This window comes from Diabrotica virgifera, chromosome 5, assembly GCF_917563875.1.
Source record: "Diabrotica virgifera virgifera chromosome 5, PGI_DIABVI_V3a".
NCBI lineage: Eukaryota > Metazoa > Arthropoda > Insecta > Coleoptera > Chrysomelidae > Diabrotica > Diabrotica virgifera.
The window spans coordinates 203,769,399-203,789,843 of record NC_065447.1 but is presented as its reverse complement, the minus strand read 5'-3'; the positions used below and the strand labels follow the sequence as shown (position 1 = coordinate 203,789,843).

Sequence of the window (20,445 nt, the reverse complement as noted above, 5' to 3'; positions counted from 1 at the left end):
GAGTCCATAGCATTATTATTTTTTAATAATGACTAAGCATTGGAGCATAATTACTAAGTATAAAAGAAAAAAAAAAGAAGTTTAAAAAATTTATTGTTACAAAATAACTTTTGGACCTAAATTTCTACAAGTTACACTACGATTTCGGTTCCTCTTCTACACCATATTTTTCCATAAGTTCAAGTTTTCTTCGCCTCAGCAGGGCCTGTTCGATATCTTGTTGAGATGGTACAGGTACATGTGCAACAAATCTTTGCTGTGATCCATCTACTAACTGTTGTACAGTTTCCTTACTTTCTTCATCGTCAGACTAAAAAAAAAGATAATATATTGTAATTATTAAAAGTGTCATTAAGGTCTTAAACTATGATGACAGCTTTAGTGATACAAGAAACAATATTTGTATTTGTATTTTGTATTTATTGACAATATTTACTGAAGTTAGTTAGATAGGTACTCCCAGGAGTGGGAGTTACTGGGCCCAATTTCAATATCTAAATTTCTTGGAAACGCCCCAACTATCTTTCAGGAAGAAACACATGCCATGGACATTAGTGCCCAAGAATGTCTCAACCGACACATTCGTAGGACAAGAGTCTTCATTTTATCAGACAGCCAAGCTGCCTTAAAGGCTCTAAAGTCATTTACTTGTGAGTCAACCATGCAAACGAGGCAACGAGAGGAACGATTATTTATACAGTTTATACCAAACCTTTCTTTCAATGCGTCATTAATTTTGACGTCATATAGGATTTTAAGAATTTCGCAAATCATTGCATGACATTTTACTCAAATCTTAACAATTGCCAGAATATTTTTATTTATATTTAAGTATGTAAGCCAATAAAAAGAAAGTATAAATAAATTATATAAATATGCATATACATATTTTCCTGAAATCAATAAACATAAAATTAAATTTTCACTATAAAATGTCGAAATATTCTAACCTAGAATGACAATTGTAATTTTACCCTTTGACATTGTGAAAGTATGCAACTACCATCAACGAATATATAATTTTATGTGTTCTATGTATAATAATCAGAGCGTATGTTCTTTCTGGCACTTGCAATTTAATAAGTTAGGGAGAATTCGATGAACTATGCCGCACTGAAAGAAGGGTTGCTATAAACTGGATATGTGTGCACGCCATTACTCATTTTGATATTTATATGTAATCCGGTATTGACTGCATTTACTAATACCAGACACGCGAATTTGCCTGGGGTCGTATTTTCGAAATCAATCGAATATTTTCGTATACGAATCTGAATGTGTATTTTTGAATGTCCTTCGAAATGATATACGTGTACGAGAAGGATTTGCACCGGCAACACTGCAAATTCGAACAACCAAAACTCAAATAAAAAAAAAAGAAGAATAATTGACAGTTTTACTTAACCTATTTTATGATGATTTTGTCATCTAACAATTCGTTTCTGGTAAATTAACTGAAAGGAGGAAAAAATGGCATGAAATTTGGTGGTTTAATATCCGCCAAACAAAAAAAGAGCTGATCGAATTTATTGAGACGCATCCAATGTTAAAATGTAAATTCAATATAAAAATATTGTATACAACAACAATTAAAAATTATCAGCTGATACTTTACTGACGTACACGGGCCAAGTGACAACTGAACTGATAATGGGTGCTTTCGGACGACCCCAGCTGCTGGACAGCTGAGTAAGCGATAGCGTTCAGACGACACCGCTGGAAGTCAGCCGATTTGTGCTGACAGTCAGCCGCTGTGGTCGTCCGAACGCACCCAGTTATTACTTTAATTCGTATACGGGCTTTGAAATCCGAATGATTCACACCCATTCGAGTCGTTGTATACGAAAAAATTCGTACACGAAGTATTCGAAAATACAAGAAACTGGATTTCGAGCGAATTTCTTCTAATTTTGTATGCGAAAGATGCTCGAATGAATTCGAAAATACGTCCCCTGTGACTTGCGAGAATCAGTCCCTAGCGTACTCCAAAGATCACTATCAAATAAATCATCTAATAGTGACCAGTTAATTACCTATAGATAAATAGCATTTTAAAAATAGTTACCTCCTGAACTGCATATATACTTTCTTCTTCTGTTTGGTTCTCTGCGTTCTCCAAATTTTGTTCTTTTTTACTAACCCACTCAGCTACTGTATTTTGAACGGCTATAACACAAATAATAAATGAAAATGTTGTAAGTACATATAACAATTGATCACAAAACACATAAAAATTGCTACATATAGTTTTTTTACTACAAAAGCACGCTTACGTCAGTCAAAATTTCTGACATCAGAGCACTGCCAAAACATTAAAATGTGACTTTTCGTCATGGCCGTTTTCATGTCATTACTTATCAGACATATTTATTTTTCTTTGTTTTTGTTTACTGTACAAATAATTACAAAAAACAAGGGTTGCCCGATCTAATCTTGTTCTAACTATAATTAATTAATAATTAAAAAATGACATTTTTTTATGAATTAAAAAAAAACAAGTGAAAATGCGAACATTATCATAACGAAAACTTTGTTTATTTACGTATTTTAATTCATAATATGGAAAATTGCTATTATGAAAAGTTGTTTAGAATTAAAAATTAGGTTTTAATGTGCAATTATATCATTCTAATTTAAATGTTGTGAACTATAAAGATACTTTACTCTGGATCGAAATTCATATATTTTATATAATATTTATACCTCGTATAAAATTAATAAAATTTGATATATGATGGTTGTATCATAAATGTTAGACCATGAAGAGCTTTTTATGAAGAATAACTTTTCTTCGTCAAATTAAAAATAAAAGAGTTATAAATGAAAATGTTGTTGGTATCCATAATTTGAGAAAAATCTTCAAATATTTTTTTCCATTAGAAGGATGAAATTGCACATATCAGACCACAATTTTTTATTCCAAACAACATTTCATATAGTCGGTTCGCTAAACTCAGACACAACTGGCTAGTGATTTTAGTCAGTAATTTTACCAATTTGGCAAAAAACAAAAAATTACCTACTAAAATCACTAGCCAGTTGTGTCTGAGTTTAGCGAACCGACTATAATAACAATTTTCATTTCATAACAAATGGAACAGTCCATTCATCATTAGGTACTCCCATTAAAGGGTAGGCCGTATACTCGCATAAACCTTTTTAAAATTATTAATAAAGTATTGCTTTCAAAATATACTCAAACTACAAAAATTCTAAAACATATTTTTTAATTGGTAATGAGGAAGGTTTCTTATGGGGAGACGGGCATTAACAACTAAAAAACAATGTCTCAGAATGAAATAAGTCCAAAAGACTTATCAAGAACTGATAGAATAATGTTTTAACTTGACATTAAGTACTTCGTAATTTCAAAAAAGATATTTTATACTTAGGTTTTTAAGCCTTGAAAATCGTCATCTTTCGTTCTTTTTTCAGTTTTAAATTGTTTATAACTAGAAAATGATCAACTTTAGAGAAAAATTACAAAAAACCTTTTTTTGATTAGAATGACCTAAAAAATTTGAAATAACATCTGCCCGCGTCGAAATTTTTTTTAGTTTATAAAAAAATGTCATTTTTTAATTATTAATTAATTATAGTTAAAGATTAGATCGGGCAACCCTTGTTTTTTGTAATTGTGAACATGCTAAATTCTTCTTCTTCTACGGTACTACAGCCCAAATTGAGCCTTGGCCTCCTTTATTTTTTGCCTCCACACTTGCTTGTCTGTGGCTGCTCTTCTCCATACACGGACTCCTAAAAGGGCTTGTGCGTCGTTATTTACTGTGTCTTCCCAGCGCTTTCTTGGCTTTCCAACCATTCTCTTTCCCTAGATTCTAGCATTCAGTGCTCTTTTTGGTAGCCTATCCTCTCCCATTCTTATCACATGTCCGGCCCATTGCAATCTTTGTATTCTAATGAAGTCTGTCAGGGATGCTTCCTTATAAAGTTGATAAAGTTCATAACATGCTAAATTACATATCCAATAATTTTTATTCATTAAACAGATCGGTGCAAATCGACCTTATATCATATCTTAGACTATTCATCGCTTATCGTGTTTGTTGTAAACTGCTCGTCAAAAGTTAGGGATATAGAAAATTATGCTCGTTTTCATAATCAATTTTTTCGTGGATAGATTAACGGATTCCGCTAATTTTTTTTATTATTTTAGATATTTATTTGGTATTTATACAGCTGTGCAAAAGTTTAGTCAAACTTCTTTTTTGTACTTATACCGGGTGGAAGAAAAGAAAAGTTTTTCTTATGTTCAGTTTGTGACACCCTGTAGGAAGGACGAGGTACAAATGTTAGTATACATTGGAATCGTGTTGTGTCTTATGTTTTTTGAATATTTTGTTTTTCGAATGACCCTGATATCTTTAAAAACAAAGAAGATAGGTGGTTTTACTCTTTAACATGTCTTTAACAATAAAAAATAACAGTTAACAAAACTTTAAAAACAGAAAGGCACATAAGGTAAACGGTTTTTTTCGATATTTATAAGAGTTATTTGTCGACTAGGTAAGCGGTAAGCACAGAGCAACATAAGAGAGACGAGATTGTATAATGGAGGCTCTGTGATGTTTTGGGGTGGAATTTCCTTAAGAATAAGTACGGATTTGGTGTCTTAAGTGGAGGCTCTTTAAATAGCGAGAGGTATATTACACTGATTTTTTTTCTTTAAACACTTCATTCCTTTCGCACTATATGCAGACAATAATTTCATCTTAGTGGTATGATAAGACATGGGCTCCTTAGGTGTCGCATGTCGTCTGTTAAAACACATATTAAAGATTAAAACCGTCTAGTTTATTTGTTATTAAAAATATCAGAAAAATTAAAAAAATAAAATATTCGCAAAATATGAGACTACAACATATTATCGATATATACTCATTTTTGTGCCTTTTCTTCCTTACAAGGTGTCTAAAACATTTGTTTCGGTTAAAACACATGTTAAACTACAAAACCGTCTATTTTCTTTGTTTCTAAAGATATCAGGGACATTCAAAAAACAAAATGTTCACAAAAGATAAGACTATAGTACGAGTCTGCTTTATCCTCACATTTGTACCTCCTCCTCCCTACAGAGTGTCTCAAAGTTAACATAAGAAGAACATTTCTTTTGAGTAAACCTCTGTACAACTGTGTAAATACTAAAGAAATATCTAAAATAATAAAAAAAAATAGCGGAATCCGTTAATATGTTCACGAAAAAATCAACTATGAAAATGAGTATAATTTTCTATATCCCTAACTTTTGACGAGCAGTTTATTTATTAGCGATCCAAGATATGTGAATTCTTCGACTTGTTAAATTGGATTCTCGTAAACTTTCTAAAGTCTCATTGCATTATGTAGTGCAGACTTTTTAAACACAGGCTGCTTTGAAGTCGACGAAGAGATGGTGGGTATCTATATTATATTCTAATGATTTTTCTCAAATTTGCCTGTCTCTGATGTCGAATTGCATCCACATACGTTTACATTGTATTGTTCATAATCAAATTATTATGTTATCATTGTAATAAGTATTTTAGTGTAAGATTTAAGGGTAAAAATTGGTATATTGTACCTATTTTTGTATGTCAAGTTAAGACATACAAAATGTATGTCTTAACCTGACATTGTATGTAATATAATTAAATAATATACAGGGTAGCGAGAATGTATGGAAACACGGTAATTTCTCGGAAACCGCTAGAACGATTTTTATAGATTTTGGTGGGTAAGGGTTTTTTAATGTGGCCGATATTATAGTGCTAATTACATTGTTGTCAAATCTTTCGTTTTTATGGAAATATAATGAACTTTGTTATTTTAAATGGAACACCCTGTATATTTTTACGTTTTGAAGTCCTTAAGAAATACTGATTATTTTTCATGTTATATTCCCTATACCTAAATGTCATAATTTCAGAGTTATTGCGACATTTATAAAAAAAAAATTAAATTATAAAAATTAATTTGTTTGGCCCGGGTAGACATTATTTTTAGGTTCTTTGGGTCATTGGGAACAAAAAAGGTCTTTCGTAATTTTCTTGTAAAGTTAATTGTTTTCGAGTTATAAACAATTTAAAACTGAAAAAAAAATTAAAAATGACGATTTTCAAGGTTCAAAAACACAAGAAAAAAAATTATTTTTGAAATTACGAGGTACCCAAATTGAAGTTTAAACTTTATTCATCAGCTACCTATAAGAATTTTTGGCACGTTTTATTCCAACACATTGTTTTTTAGCTGTTAATGAAGCGCATATGAGAGGACGGGCGATCGGGCTGCATTAACAACTAAAAAAACAATGTTGTAAAATGAAATAAAACCAAATCACTTATCGGTATCTGATACAATAAGGTTTGTATTTAAATTTAGCCTCTTCGCAGTTTTAAAAATAATATTTTTTACTTGTGTTTATGAACCTAGAGAATCGTCATTTTTCGATTTTTTTCAGTTTTAAATTGTTTATAACTCGGAAACGATTAACTTTAGAAGAAAATTATGAAAGAACTTTTTTGTTCCCAATGATCCAACGAACCTAAAATAATGTCTACTCAGACAGAAAAAATTAATTTTTATAATTTGTTTAATTTTTTTTTTTAATAAATGTAGTAATAACTCCGAATCTACGGCAATTGGGTATAGGGAATATAACATGATAAATAATCAGTATTTCTTAAGGACTTCAAAACGTAAAAAATATACAGGGTGTTCTATTTAAAATAAGAAACTTCATTAGATTTACAGAAAAACGGAAAATTTGACAACAATGTAATTACCAGTATAATATCTACCGCATTAAAAGACCCTTATCCACCAAAATCTATAAAATCGTTTTAGCGGTTTCCGAGAAATTATCGTGTTTCCATACTTTCTCGCTACCCTGTATGTATATATTACCTGTTTTTTCAGCTTTAACTTCCAATGGAATCAAAATTCCGTCATCGTCGTCCATGTATCCATAGTAGTCCGCATCAATGTCTTTCATTAGTTCTGCTCTACTTTTCCTTGGAGGAGGAGGCGGCTCCTGCTCAAAAAGTTCTCGAACACCTTACAAAAAAAAGCAATTTTAATGGTTTGAAAAATCTTCAATGAATATACTGTTAACTTTGTTGTCAAAATCAAAAATTGTTTATTTCTCAGTATTATGTGTTTTAGTATATTTAGGCCAGGAACCGAAGCTTTTCACCTCGCAATTTTTACAGAATGGATCGATTTGCTTGAAAATTTGAGAATAAGTAGTGGATAGTCCAACGATCAAAATCTATATGATGCCGAAAGGCGCTTTTGACATGGGGGTGGTTGCCACCCCGTCTCGGGGGTGGAAATTTTTTATTATATTTTGACCGCAAAAGTTGATAAAATTATTCATTCTAAGCAAAAAATGTTCTATACATTTTTTTGATAAAATTAATAGTTATCGATTTATTCGCTATCAAAAGTGTTAATTTTGTATAGAAAAAATCAATGTTTTTCGATATACTTACTCATTTATGATTCACTCAATTTTTGCCGTAGAAAAATTTTTTTCAAACCAAGTTTTTGGGAATTAATGCCTGGTTGCACCAACAGATCTTAAGTTCCAGATTAGCTAAGCTCTACTTATAAATAGGGCCTCCTTGAGTATCACTTACGTTGCACCATAATTTTAGATTCTTACCTTATTATCAATTATATCTATTATTATATTATGGTATTCTTATTGTAATGTATTATATTATATTATATTAATTCTTATGATATTCTCGACTTAAGCTTAAGATCTGTTGGTGCAACCAGGCATAAATAACCTACAATTTTATATTAAAATATTTTTTCCTATCCCTGATGCTAATGTTTCTATTCTAAAGAAAATGGTATTTTTTACCAAACTACAAAAATTCGTTATTCGCTTTTAACTCCAGTTTTTTAAAAACTAATCATTCTAAGCCAGTCAAACTTTTAGAATCTATTAATAATACATAAATAAATAAGAATGAATAAGGCCAATGACTAAAAACACCGCTAACTTACATTATTATGTTTTCAATTGGATTTCTCCTTTTTTTTTTTTCAAAAAAATATATTGATTTTTTGACTGTAACTTTTTTATTTTTTATCTTAGAAAGTTTGGTAAAAACAATTTGATAAGTTTTTACAAGATCTATAAGACTATTAATATGAAATCTTTTTAAAATCCTCAGTCGCAAAAAGAGGTGACTTTGAAAGGGTTGGTAAAGGTGGTTTTTGCATGTTATTACAAGCTTTAATTGTTAATAGCTCACTCAATTTTTACCGTAGAAAAAATTTTTCAAACCACGTTCTTGGGAGTTACATAAACTACAATTTCATATTTAAACATTTTTTCGTATCTCTGATGCTAATCTTGCTATTCTGAAGAAAAGGCCATTTTTTTCTAAACTACAAAAATTCGTCATTCACTTTTAACTCCAGTTTTTTAAAAACTAATCATTTTAAGCCAGTCAAACTTCTAGAACGTATTAATAATACATAAATGAAAAAGGTCAAATAATGTCAATGACCAATTTTAATTAGGGTAGTGATTACGGGGTTGCTTGCGATCACTTTTTTGATGAAAAAAATATGGACTGACATTATTTTCATTATAAGTCACTTAATTTTTAAGCTAGAGACTTTTTTATTTCTGGAGATAGATATTTTTAAGTACTTTAAATTAGTTTCAACAAGTTGTTCTCTAAAAATGCATAGTTTTCTCGACTTTTGACTTTGAAACTACAATATTTAGCATTTGACGAAGAAGATCCATCATATAATAAAGTATAGCTCGATTACTCTTGGTCTTAAAGAAAATTTAAAAAAACGGTTTTTTTTTATTTTTTCAAAAGGTACATTTTTGTTAAGTTGTTTTGATAAAACGAAAACTTTTGGAGTTTAGCGAATAAATCGAAATAGCGAATAAATCGAAAACTATCAATTTTATCAAAAAAATGTATAGAACGTTTTTTACTTAGAATGAACGTTTTTAGCAACTTTTGCGATTAAAATATAAGAACGAATTTCCACCCCCGAGATGGGGTGGCAACCACCCCCATGGTAAAAGCGCCTTTCAGCATGATATAGATTTTGATCCTTGAACTATCCACTACTTATTCTCAAATTTTGAAGCAAATCGATCCATTCTGTAAAAATTGCGAGGTTTTGTCCTATTTTAAGCATCATTATTTGGACTAATTTGTCGGTTTTATGTGTTATATAGTTTACAGTCAATTAAATTGATAAAATTTTAAGTTGTGTCGGAATGTTAAGTATTATGGTCAAGTATAACTAAAAATCATAAAAGTTTGAGTTATTATCATTAGCTTGAAAGATATGATCATTCGGCAGTTTGGCCAAGCAGTTGCCAAAAAATCAATATAAAAAACTGTTCAAAATAATTTTCGACTGGTGCCTATTCTAAGGATGAGTTTCTTGACATCTGAATAAATACACAGTCGCCATTCCTGACTGCTGGCTGATATTCTTCACACAATGTCATTCAACACTCTGTTGTCTTCTTACCTTGCAAAATTAGCTAAATTGTCCCCATTACACGTCACGTACCCAAGTATGATATTATATTTCTGATTTGCACAGTACTCATAGCTTCCAGATTGTTTTTTATGCTTTGTATACAGTGATTTTGTGACACCACCAAAAGTGTATAGCTTCTTAAAACTCATGTTTTTGTATCATTGTTCAGGTGCATATTACATAAAATGTTTCTAAGGCATTTAAAGACAGTTCTCATCTTTTTTATGATCTAACTTTGTGTGAGTAATTCCATTTCTCATTTAGACAATGATATGTAACTTGGTCTACTGTTTCCAAAGCTTCATTATTCATTTGAAATTAGTGCTGTAAATTATCGTTTTTGCACAATATCATGTCATATTTATCACAGGCCTCATCCTTCACACTATTACCCATCATAAATATGTTCCTAGCATCTGTGATAAGTTCCTTTCAGAATTTCTGAGTTTGTATTGAATTATGTAGGTAATAAAATCTAGCCTTGATGAACTCATCATTTTATTTTAAATTCTTGTGAGATTTTGTTGCCTATTTGTACAGTCACTTTTTGTTGTAATTATTTATAATTTCTGATTGAACATAAATCTTTGTCATATATACTGATTCCTTTAATATTTGAAGTATGTTGTAATATTGTTAAAAGCTTTTTCGAAGTCAATAAAGCCTAAATAAACAGCCAGTTTATATCCATAGCTCTTTTTGGTCAAAACTTACAAAAAATAATGCTTCTCATGTTTCAAGTTAGTTTGTAAAGCCAAACTGAACATAAAGTTTTCACCAAATTTTCTACATATGCGAGAGTGAATAACATCAAGGATTTTTAAGTGCGTGGTTTATAAGTTCTATATATTGTAGTCTAAGAATCTGATGACACCCGTCTCTTGTTTTTAGGAAGAGAAATTAAGATTTCTACTAATTTTAGTTTCCGATTTAGAATTTATTTATTTTTTATGGTAATATAATTCTGGTTTTTGATAACTTTTTGGGAAAAGTGAGCTGGAGATTTCCAAATAGAGATAGAAGTCTTTAAGAGAGGAATTGGAATAGGTCATTATCTGAAAACACTGAAAATTATATCAATTTCTTCTTGGAGCAGCTCAAAATTGGTTTCACAATAAGTTTTGTCCACTATTTTTATCAGGTGAATTTTACTTGAGTTCAAAAGCTTTTGTGGGTGATTTCGATTTCTTTTTTTAAACAAAATGATTTCATGAATCTCTTGCAAACATATACAAATCCTATTACTCACTGAGCGAAACATTGAAATTACCTATATCTTCCCAGTTTTATTATCTAGTTTATATGTTCCCTGTTCAATTTTGATTGCCAAGGGCATAATGATTATCAAAACGATTTGATAAAAAAATATTATTTTTAAATATTAATCCTAGAATACACTATTGAATTTTATTTTAAAACAATTAAAAATTGTATTGGATAACAATAATTATAAAAAGTTTGGTCCTTTAAACAGTTTAAGCATATGAAGAAAATGAATATTCATAGTATTGTATATGCATATTCATTTAAAAGTAATTGTTACTAAAGTTAAAGTTACTTGGTATATTTTTGAATTGTAAAGCAAGTCACACTATTTTAAAAAATTTGTTTTATTTTGTTTAGACATTTAGGATACTAGTACACTTTAGAAGACCAAAAATAATCATTTTTTTTCAAGAATTTTTTCTCCAAACCTTTATTAAAAATGAACATAAAACGTTTTACATATTAATATCTAACTCTTAGCCCGGCCGCACATCAAAGAAACATGAAACGTAAATTACGTTTCATGGAAATAAACCACTGCTAAACAAATATATATCCGGCCATTTATGAGACTCTCCGAAAATAAAAATGTGTCATGAGCATGAATCACACTCGTTTCATTAGTAGGCGGACTTTGAGATTTTTTTAGCAGTGTTTTCTTTTCATGAAACATGTTTTTCGTTTCATGTTTTTCGTTTCATGTTTCTTTGGTGTGCGGCTTGGGTTAGAGAGTACAAAAAATATATCTTTTTTTCATTTATGCACGTACACTAATATTGTAGAGGGCGTAAAAGTCGAGGCCTCGAAAAATGATGGCGGACAGTTAATCTCAGGATTGGGATATCTGAAACAAAAAAATAGAACTGCATTTGAAAAAGGAAGGTTTTCTACGTGACAATTTACCAGAATTTGACCAAAAAATAAAAAATAAATATTTTTTAACCATTAAAAACTGAAGAAAATTTCAAGATTTTTTCAAATTTCCGTAAAATCTTTTTTTGCGGAATTGTTTACTAACGGTGGTAAATTGTCACGTAAGAAACCTCCCTTTTTGAAATGCCGTACGATTTTTTTATTTCAGAGATCCCAATCCTGAAATTAACTGTCCGCCATCGGAACTACTTTTTTTCGAGGCCTTGACTTTTGTGCCCTCTAAAATATTAGTGTACGTTCATAAATGAAAAAAGATATATTTTTTGTATTCTCTAAGATATTAATATGTAAAAAGTTTTATGTTCATTTTTAATAAAGGTTCTGAGAAAAAAATCTTGAAAAAATGCTTATTTTTGGTCTTCTAAAGTGTACTAGTACCTTCGAAAATGATTACTTAGTGCCTACAAGCACAAACGAATTTTTGATGACAAAGTACATTTCCAAAATGTTATGAATTTTAAAATATGTCACAAATAACACTAAAAATTTATTTAATTATATATAATATATAATTTGTCAGTCATGATGTTAATAATTCAAAGCAATGTATTTGAAGGGTACAGGAATAAAAGGGGCTCATCGACATTTGTTCGTTTTGAGTAAATAGATATTTAAGGGACAGTGTTCTTTCGCTGAACACACATAAACAGCCCCTTCTATCGCTTTTTAGCCTGCATAATTTTATGAAATATAAGCGGAATGAGCCCCGTTTATCAACTTTTAAAAGCACTGGATGATTCGCCATAAAATTTGAAACAACTTAGCATAATAAAGTGTAAAACTCAAAAAATGTCGATGAGCCCCTTTTATTCCTGTACCCTTCATTTATTTTAGATTTGTGATTGTCACATACAATAGCAATATTTGTGATAAATGTTCTAATTTATCGTAAAAATAATTTCATAGATTCAATCTGGTACTGCCTTTCTATTTGTTCAACTGTAATTTTCTCATTAATTTAAATAAAATCTTACAAAAAGGTTCTCGTTTTATTTACTTGCACACTACTATTGATTTGTTATATTAGGATCTCAAATTAAATTTAGTCCTACCCCCTTGTGTAAATACGTAGGATGTAAAAGACGTGAGTAGCGATAAATACGTTTATTGATATAGACGAACACAAGGATATATTTCAATCCCGGGAGAACCGCCGAACACTGTAACTGATAAATGATACGCGATTAGCTGAAGACTAAATGAGAACCCTCTTTCTAGGCCCAAGAGCCTAGTTTTATAGAAGCTTAAATTGGGTCATAGGTGACGCTAGTCCCCCGTGATTTGTATATCTAATTAAGGTAAATAATTCTACTTTTGTCAGCAGTTTCGTGACATTTCCAAATTATATTGTTGATAATTGACCAATTTGTATCTAAACTAATTAATCTACGTGCGTGAATATAAAATAAATAAATTCGTGCGGTCTACTGGGTGATAAAATAATTCTGTTCAATATCGAATATGAATTCTGAATATTTATTATTGGACACCCCTCCTTCCACATATGAATGTCAAGTGGTCAGTTGAAGTAGTAGAGATGAAGAACTAAACTGTCATTTGTTACTGGTGCCTGTGAACTATAGTTTAAACTAATAGTTGTCCCCTCTTGGAAGAAATGTGAACCGAATAGACCACATCTTGATAGAAAAGAAATCAGTATGTACAGCCAACTTAAAACCGAGAAATCGGCTCTCAAAATTTTTTTCTTAGGACTCTATATGCACATACGGCATATTTCAATTTGTTTATTGTGGTAGTAAATAAAATTATACGGCTTTTAGACATTGCAGAAGCATAAATAAGACCACAAGGAAACCACATATAGCAAAAACTCAATTTTCAATTTTTTTGCAAATACCGTGTTTTAATTGAGGACGGCAGTGTAGTCGAATGCACTACCAATAACCTATCAGGGCTTTGTTTAGACTACTTCTCGGACGTAATTACAAGCCACGGTGACAAATAGATCAAGTGAAGTATAAAAATATTTAATACTTATTATCTTACTCCAGCTGGATAAGCGATACAAGATGGGTCAGCTCTGGCGAACTCAATACAGACAATGGACGAATCTATTACTCTGGAAGCAGCGACACCCAACACAGATATGGAGTTGCTATGATCCTCAGCGAAAAAGTAACGAGATCAGTAACAGGCTTCGTTCCGATGTCCGAAAGAATAATAATGTTGCAGTTATTGACAACCCATGGAAAAATGAACCTAATCCAGATTTATGCGCCAACTGCTGACAAAAATGAAGAAGAAATAGAAAACTTTTATAGCGAACTCCAGAAAACATTACATCTCACAGCATCTAGAGACATAACAGTGATCATGGGTGATTTCAACGCAAAAATTGGCGAAGGAAAATGCTACCCTAATGTAGGATCATATGGGCTTGGCGAACGAAACGACAGAGGAGATCGCCTAATAGAATTTTGCCAGGAGCATAATGTTATAGCCGCAAATACATTCTTTAAATTACCTAAGCGACGCCTGTATACATGGAAATCACCAGCTGAAAAAGAGCACAAAATTGTCAGAAATCAAATTGACTACATCCTAATAAAGCACAGATATCGAAACTCAATTCAGGCAGTAAAGGCATATCCAGGAGCAGACGTATCCTCTGATCACAGTCTAGTAGATAGGCAAAGCGGTTTCTGGCGCAACCCCTAAATCGCAACCCTTAAATATTAATAAATGCCAAACGGCTTAACGTAGGATGACGTGTGACGTATCGTTGGAAAGGGGATGAAAAAGGGGGTTGAACGTAGTATGTGGCGTGCGCATCGGAATATGCCAAAAGGGCATTACGTCATATCTTCGTTTCTATTGGTCCGATTTTGACGTAAGAGGGCTCGTCGGAACGGGGAGGGGGTAACGAACACATAAAAAAGATGGCGGCAGTGTCAAAAGGGCATTACAGCATATCTTCGTTGCTATTGGTCCGATTTTGACGTATGGGGTGTCAAATGAAAGCGGTGGCGACACAGAAGCCAACTGTCAATTCTTCTTCTTCTTTTCGTTTGTCAATTCTTCTTCTTCTTTTTTCGTCCGTTAAATCTTATGTCAACGATTGCGTGGAAAAGCCAACTGTCAATTCTTCTTCTGTCAACGTTCAATATTAACTGTCAGTTCTTCTTCTTTTCCGTATAGTGCCTAACAGAACGTGAGATTTGACGTATGACGTGACATTTATGTGTGACGTGGCAAAGCGCTGACATTCGACGCAGAACGTGACATTTGACGTAGATATGTGACATTGTTCAGTTTTCCGTCCGACATTTGACGCAGAACGTGGCATTTATGAGACATTGTGACACTGAGCATGTTCAGTACTGATATGAATCCCACCGAGTACATACATAGGGTTATGGAATTTCAAACTAAACTTAATCAGTTAAATAAAGATATTAAATCATATGAGGATATAAAACAAATTAAAAGACATTTCGATAGTTTGCATATTGAGGACAAAACGTGGAAGCCTGAAGAGTTGAATTTACAGCAGCAGCAGCAAGGTCTTTACGCTTTTAGAAAACTACCACAAGCTACATATCCATTGAGACGTATTCAGCCTACACCATGGGTGCCAGCAACAACACCAGCGAGTATGTGAAAAGTGAAATAGACAATGTCTTTGCAATGTCTTGTGTAATATTAGCATCTATATTTATCTTAATTTTAAAAATTATGTTTGAAATTGTAAAGAGAAAATTTGAATCTTCATGTAATATAAGACTTGATCAGTAAATAAGGTGTTTAAATAAAAAAGCAAAAATCTCTCTCTAAAAATATTTATTTATACATAGAAAAATTACAATGGTAATATTGTATAAGAAAACCAGTGACGTAGACGATCCACATTTCTTTCTGTACACGAAAATAGTCCAACGGCGTGACAGGGGTTTGTAGCAGGACCAACGTTTCCAGTAGCAAGAGGCGTGCCATCAAACTTGCAAACATCAATAATAAGGGGAAAAACTCCAAAAATGTGACATTTCTTGCTTAAAAATTCTGCTTTTTGTTCTCCTCGAACGTATATGTAATCGGCTGCATACAACAACTTGGTTTCTAGTATTTCATTTATTTTGGACAATTCTACTGCTCCATCAGAATATCGAATGCCAAGCAGTTTTTTCTCCACGTATGATGCTGTCTTCTTATCATCATTACTTAGCGCATTGAATGGTTTCGGAGGTAAAAAGATGTAATGACTTCGTTTAAAACCTATTTCGATGGTAAGTTCTTTGGGAACAAACCACCCGTCCACAGCGAATCCCTGAATATCTACGAATGCTACTCTCATGATGACTGCTCTTGTACTACTGACACTTTATGCGTCTAATTTAGACTTTTTACAATTTCGGTAAGTGGGTAGTACTCCATTACGCAGTCGTGAATTATAATGCAGTAGGCCTTGGTATTTTCGGGAAAACCATTATGTGCTTCAATATCTAGTTTTACGTCAACAGTGGATGCTTTCATGCTTTCTTCTTGTTTTGAACAGTCGATGACGAACAATGCACGATTCTTGAAAGCTGAGAAATCGAGTAGAGGTCGCTTTTGGTGGGAATGTACGTAGCTGGGATAAAATTCGGTATAGTTGAAATAGGCCTCGTTGTAGTCAGTTTTGCTGAAATCCAACTGCATTCTCTCGTTTGGCCAATATTCTCCATTTAAGGATAATCTAATACTTTGGATGCTAACATTGTCAAATAAGGTAGGATCAGCTGTAATCGTGTTACGTTTGCCTGTTTGAAAGAAAACAATGACATAACGTGGTCTTTCAACTGATGTGCTAGTTTTGACGGCCCAAACTTCACGCCTAGCACCTTTGGTAATGGTAGGCAATTCGTGCAATTCCCACTTTCTAAATGGAATAACTATAGGTTGATCTTGTTGAATGGACTTCATTAGTTCTAGTTTAATTTCGTCATTTGGAAATATGTGCTTCACTCTGAGTTCAATGTTGGTGATGTTAATCTTTGCTTTTGTAGTTTCATCAGTAATAATTAAACAATCGTTGTCGTTTCGAGCTCGAACTAGTCTTATTGTTTGACGACCACACGTAATCATTGGATAATCGTTGAAAATGTTAAAAATATGCTTAAGAGGTATCTGTATGTTGAATGAATTATCTGCATCGTGTAGAATGGGATCATTAGGGTAATTCCAACCCGCCATAACCATATAATGGGAATCTTCTTGATTGTAACACGTCATGGCACGTACAGCACTTACGATACCAGGATCCCGCACTGTTTCCATCTCCCGTGCGCTTTCGCTGTACGTACACGAATCGAAAAGAAAAGCACCCACATTGTTGGCTAGTTTGACTACGCCAGATCCTTCTTTATCGACGAGTGATCCTTTAATGCACAACAAGGTTTCGCTCATTGCAAAAAACGAGTCAACTTGATTAATGCTAAATTCTACAATATCATTACAGTTGAATGATTTGATGAATGGTGCATAAGTTCGGTATTCGGCCTTTCGAATCGACTCATCAAACATTGGCTTACGATAAATATCGAATATTGGAGGCATTACGCTGCTGTCGTTTGAACGAGCTCGTTTTCCATACATTGTTGTCATTTTTTAGTTTAAAACCAAGTGATTGTAAAAACAATTTTTTTGCGAACGTAAGAGGTTTCCGCTTCGACACAACTAATGGTGTTCTTTTAATACGATATTGTCGCTTGGACGGTTGCACAACTAATGGTGTTCTTTTAATACGATGTTGTCGCTTGGACGGCTGCACAACTAATGGTGTCCTTTGAGCAGTAGATGACCTTATTACTAGTCCCATTTCCCTCTTGATCTAAGTTCCAGCACCAATGTGCTCTCTTCTCCTCTAAAGTTTACAGGTCGTCCTTCTTGATCGAGAGCCAAGACAGTGATATTGGTAAGTTCACGCTGCGGCACAACGGGTAAATACAACAAATTGTGAGGAGTTTCGTCAATTGCGTACCCAGGATTTGATTGTATGACAAATTCGTAGATCGTATGAGCAGGTCTGTTACCGTCGAAGGCTCCAGTACTAATGTTACATTCAAAGCGTATGCTAGATACTTTAATAATCCTAACAGGTAGATTCGAAGTATGTATCCGTCCAGGATTGAGTATTGCCGGAGAAAATCCCAATACTGTACCAAGGCTATCAGGTTGCTTAAACGAAATCCTATATTTGCTAAATATTTGACACTGCAACGTGTTGTGGTTAGGTTTTAGACTAAATATCGATTCTGGTTTAAGCTCATTGTCAGCACCCAGTTTCTTTTGTATGTATTCTTCAATATCGGCAATTTCATAACATCCATCGGGAAAAGCAAAGTTTTGCCATTTGTTTTTGTCATTGCAGTAATAAAACTTGTTATTTTCAATGTTCGGTATACTGTTGTAGGAATGGAAGGCACGAAGAGCTATTTCGTAATCTTTTTTCGGATCCAACACGATTGGTGTGGGTGGTTGAAATGAAAATGTATAAGTGGTGCTAACTACTCTCAACAACTGCGACATGATGACTGATTCAAGTCGATAGATTAATAGGTTTATATATATAGTTGAATAAACACCAATTTTTTTTCACATATTTTTTATTTGTTCTAAAGCAAGTTTACATAAATGACAAGATGCTTGAGAATCGGGTGGTCCATCCCAGTGAGTCCTCCAATCTGGTCTGTTGTAATGTACGAAGCACGGAAGTAGTATCTGCAAGTTAAATTCTCCTCGATATTCCCCAGGTAATTTATGCCATATACTTAACAATTCTGAAGGTCTAACAGTCCGTATAATATACTCTAGCGGTATGTGTTTTAGTTCTTCTTCACTATATTCCGTAAAACATTTTTCGCGAAACATATGGGACATAAGCAATCTACTACTGTCCATTATATAAAAATTTTAAGCATAAATGCCCACAAACGATTTGATTGTAAGTTTGATACTGGTGATTATTGTAGAAAATTCTGGCACGTGCACCCAGATATTTCACAAGTTCTTTGGTCGGCTTCAAATTACCAAATGAATCGAAATATTCCACGTCGTTGTTTATCTTTCTATATGCTACCCAATGTGTTCCGTTATGCGCGGACACATCCAAGTTAACTATTGCACATTCTCGTTGTCGAGGACCGTCTCTAGGCAGAGCGTCATTCATGAAAACTCCTCGAAAATGTGGTATGTTAAGTATTTTCGCGTAATGTGCAATGTCCAAGTCGTACAGCGGACGATTGGGCAGCTTTATTGGAAGTTTTTTTTCAAATACAAGCCGAATCCGCCTCTGGGTTTCTTACGTAGGTACAGACCCGAACCGATATGTTCCATTGCCTTATTATGACGTATATCCTCCTCCAATTTCTTTTGGGCATTTTTTGCGTCGACCACAGTTTTTGCCACCCCCGCAGCACCTCCTGCTAAAGCCCCCAGTGCCGAAAGACCAGCAAAGAGAGGTATGAGGGGTAGGAAACCTCCAGATTTTAGTGGTAGTACGCGAGGAACATCAATTTCTTTTCGGCCGCCAAGTCTTTTGATTATGGATTTTGCAATTCGTACAGCAGTCAAAGCAGTATCGTGTAACGATGCTCCTCTCTTCATGGACTTTGCAATTTTTGAGACAACATCGCGATTGAAAGAGTAACGCCCCTTTCTTCCACGACGTAACTGACATCCCATTCCCAATTTTCTTTTCGTCTTCATTCCACCGGTTACAAGTAAGGCAGCAGTTTTTTCACCAAAGCTAGCGTCTTTCGACTTGAATCGCTCCCAGGCTCTATTTTCCAATTCTTTATCGGCCTTGTGACGTTCTTCGAGAGATGAATGCTGCGAGTAAGCGATATCGTGTTGTTTACAAGCTGCGTCTAATGGATTAATACCTGGATCTCCACGTGCAAGACGTTTTTGTAGTTTTGTTCCAGCTATAAAGAACGTATTTTTTTTTACTTATAAAACACAACAAAATTGTCGCAAAGTTACTTACGTCCACAGTACTGATAACCGCCAGGAATATGTAGCTCAAATGGCAGTTTATTAATTAAAGAGTTCACGAGACCTCCTCCTTCGACGACCAACATTGGACTGATGCCATGCAAGTGATGACATCTATAATATATTGCCGTACTTATGTACTACACTTGCCACACGATGAAGATCGTTCAACAAGAGCAGACGTTGCCAATTGATAATCTGGACATTGTCCAGAAAGTGACAGTCAGTAAACATGGTAAATTGCTACCAAACTCATTTAGAGCCATTATTTGCGGTCCAAGTGGGTGCGGAAAAACGAATGTCATGCTATCACTATTATTTAATCCGAATGGCGCCAAATTCAAAAATGTCTATGTTTATTCGAAATCCCTTTTTCAACCGAAATACCAACTACTGCAAGATGTAATAGCCCAAGTCAAAGGTGTTGGGTACTTTCCATTCAAAGACAATGAAGAAATTATCAGTCCAGATGAAGCACAACCAAACTCAATTTTTTTATTTGACGATGTTGCATGTGATGGCCAACAGAAGATTCGCGAGTATTATTCCATGTGCAGACATAAAAATATCGATGCCGCTTATTTATGTCAAACATATTCAAAAATACCGAAGCAGCTAATAAGAGACAATTGTAACATGATTGTATTATTCAAGCAGGACGAGATAAATTTGAAGCATATATTTGATGAACACGTATCGCCAGACATGTCGTTTGATGAATTT

General features: G+C 33.3%; 2 protein-coding genes across 2 annotated transcripts in view; one reads left to right on the top strand and one right to left on the bottom strand.

Annotated features, from left to right (window-relative positions):
* LOC126885261 (importin-13) overlaps positions 1–12,709 on the top strand; it is a 76,516-nt gene extending 63,807 nt beyond the window's left edge. The window contains exon 18 of the mRNA XM_050651747.1: positions 6,913–12,709. The gene's annotated coding sequence lies outside the window, so the exon portion shown is untranslated. The remainder of the gene's footprint in view (positions 1–6,912) is intronic.
* Positions 77–16,042, bottom strand: LOC126885571 (pre-mRNA-splicing factor ISY1 homolog). The gene is made up of 4 exons (XM_050652160.1): positions 15,659–16,042; positions 6,901–7,051; positions 2,066–2,166; positions 77–310 (listed from the first exon to the last, which is right to left on the bottom strand). Exons 1-4 carry the CDS (start codon positions 16,040–16,042, stop codon positions 137–139), a joined length of 810 nt encoding a protein of 269 aa, XP_050508117.1. The 3' UTR covers positions 77–136.
* Between the last annotated feature and the right edge of the window lie 4,403 nt (positions 16,043–20,445).

Excerpts from the sequence above, each read along its gene's own strand:
- LOC126885571 (XM_050652160.1), bottom strand. The coding sequence starts at position 16,042 with ATGAGAGTAGCATTCGTAGATATTCAGGGATTCGCTGTGGACGGGTGG. Across the intron at positions 7,052-15,658 it reads CGCCTCTTGCTACTGGAAAC|GGTGTTCGAGAACTTTTTGA; the intron begins GTTGGTCCTGCT and ends TTTTTTTTGTAA. Across the intron at positions 2,167-6,900 it reads AGTTAAAGCTGAAAAAACAG|CCGTTCAAAATACAGTAGCT; the intron begins GTAATATATACA and ends TTTGTGTTATAG.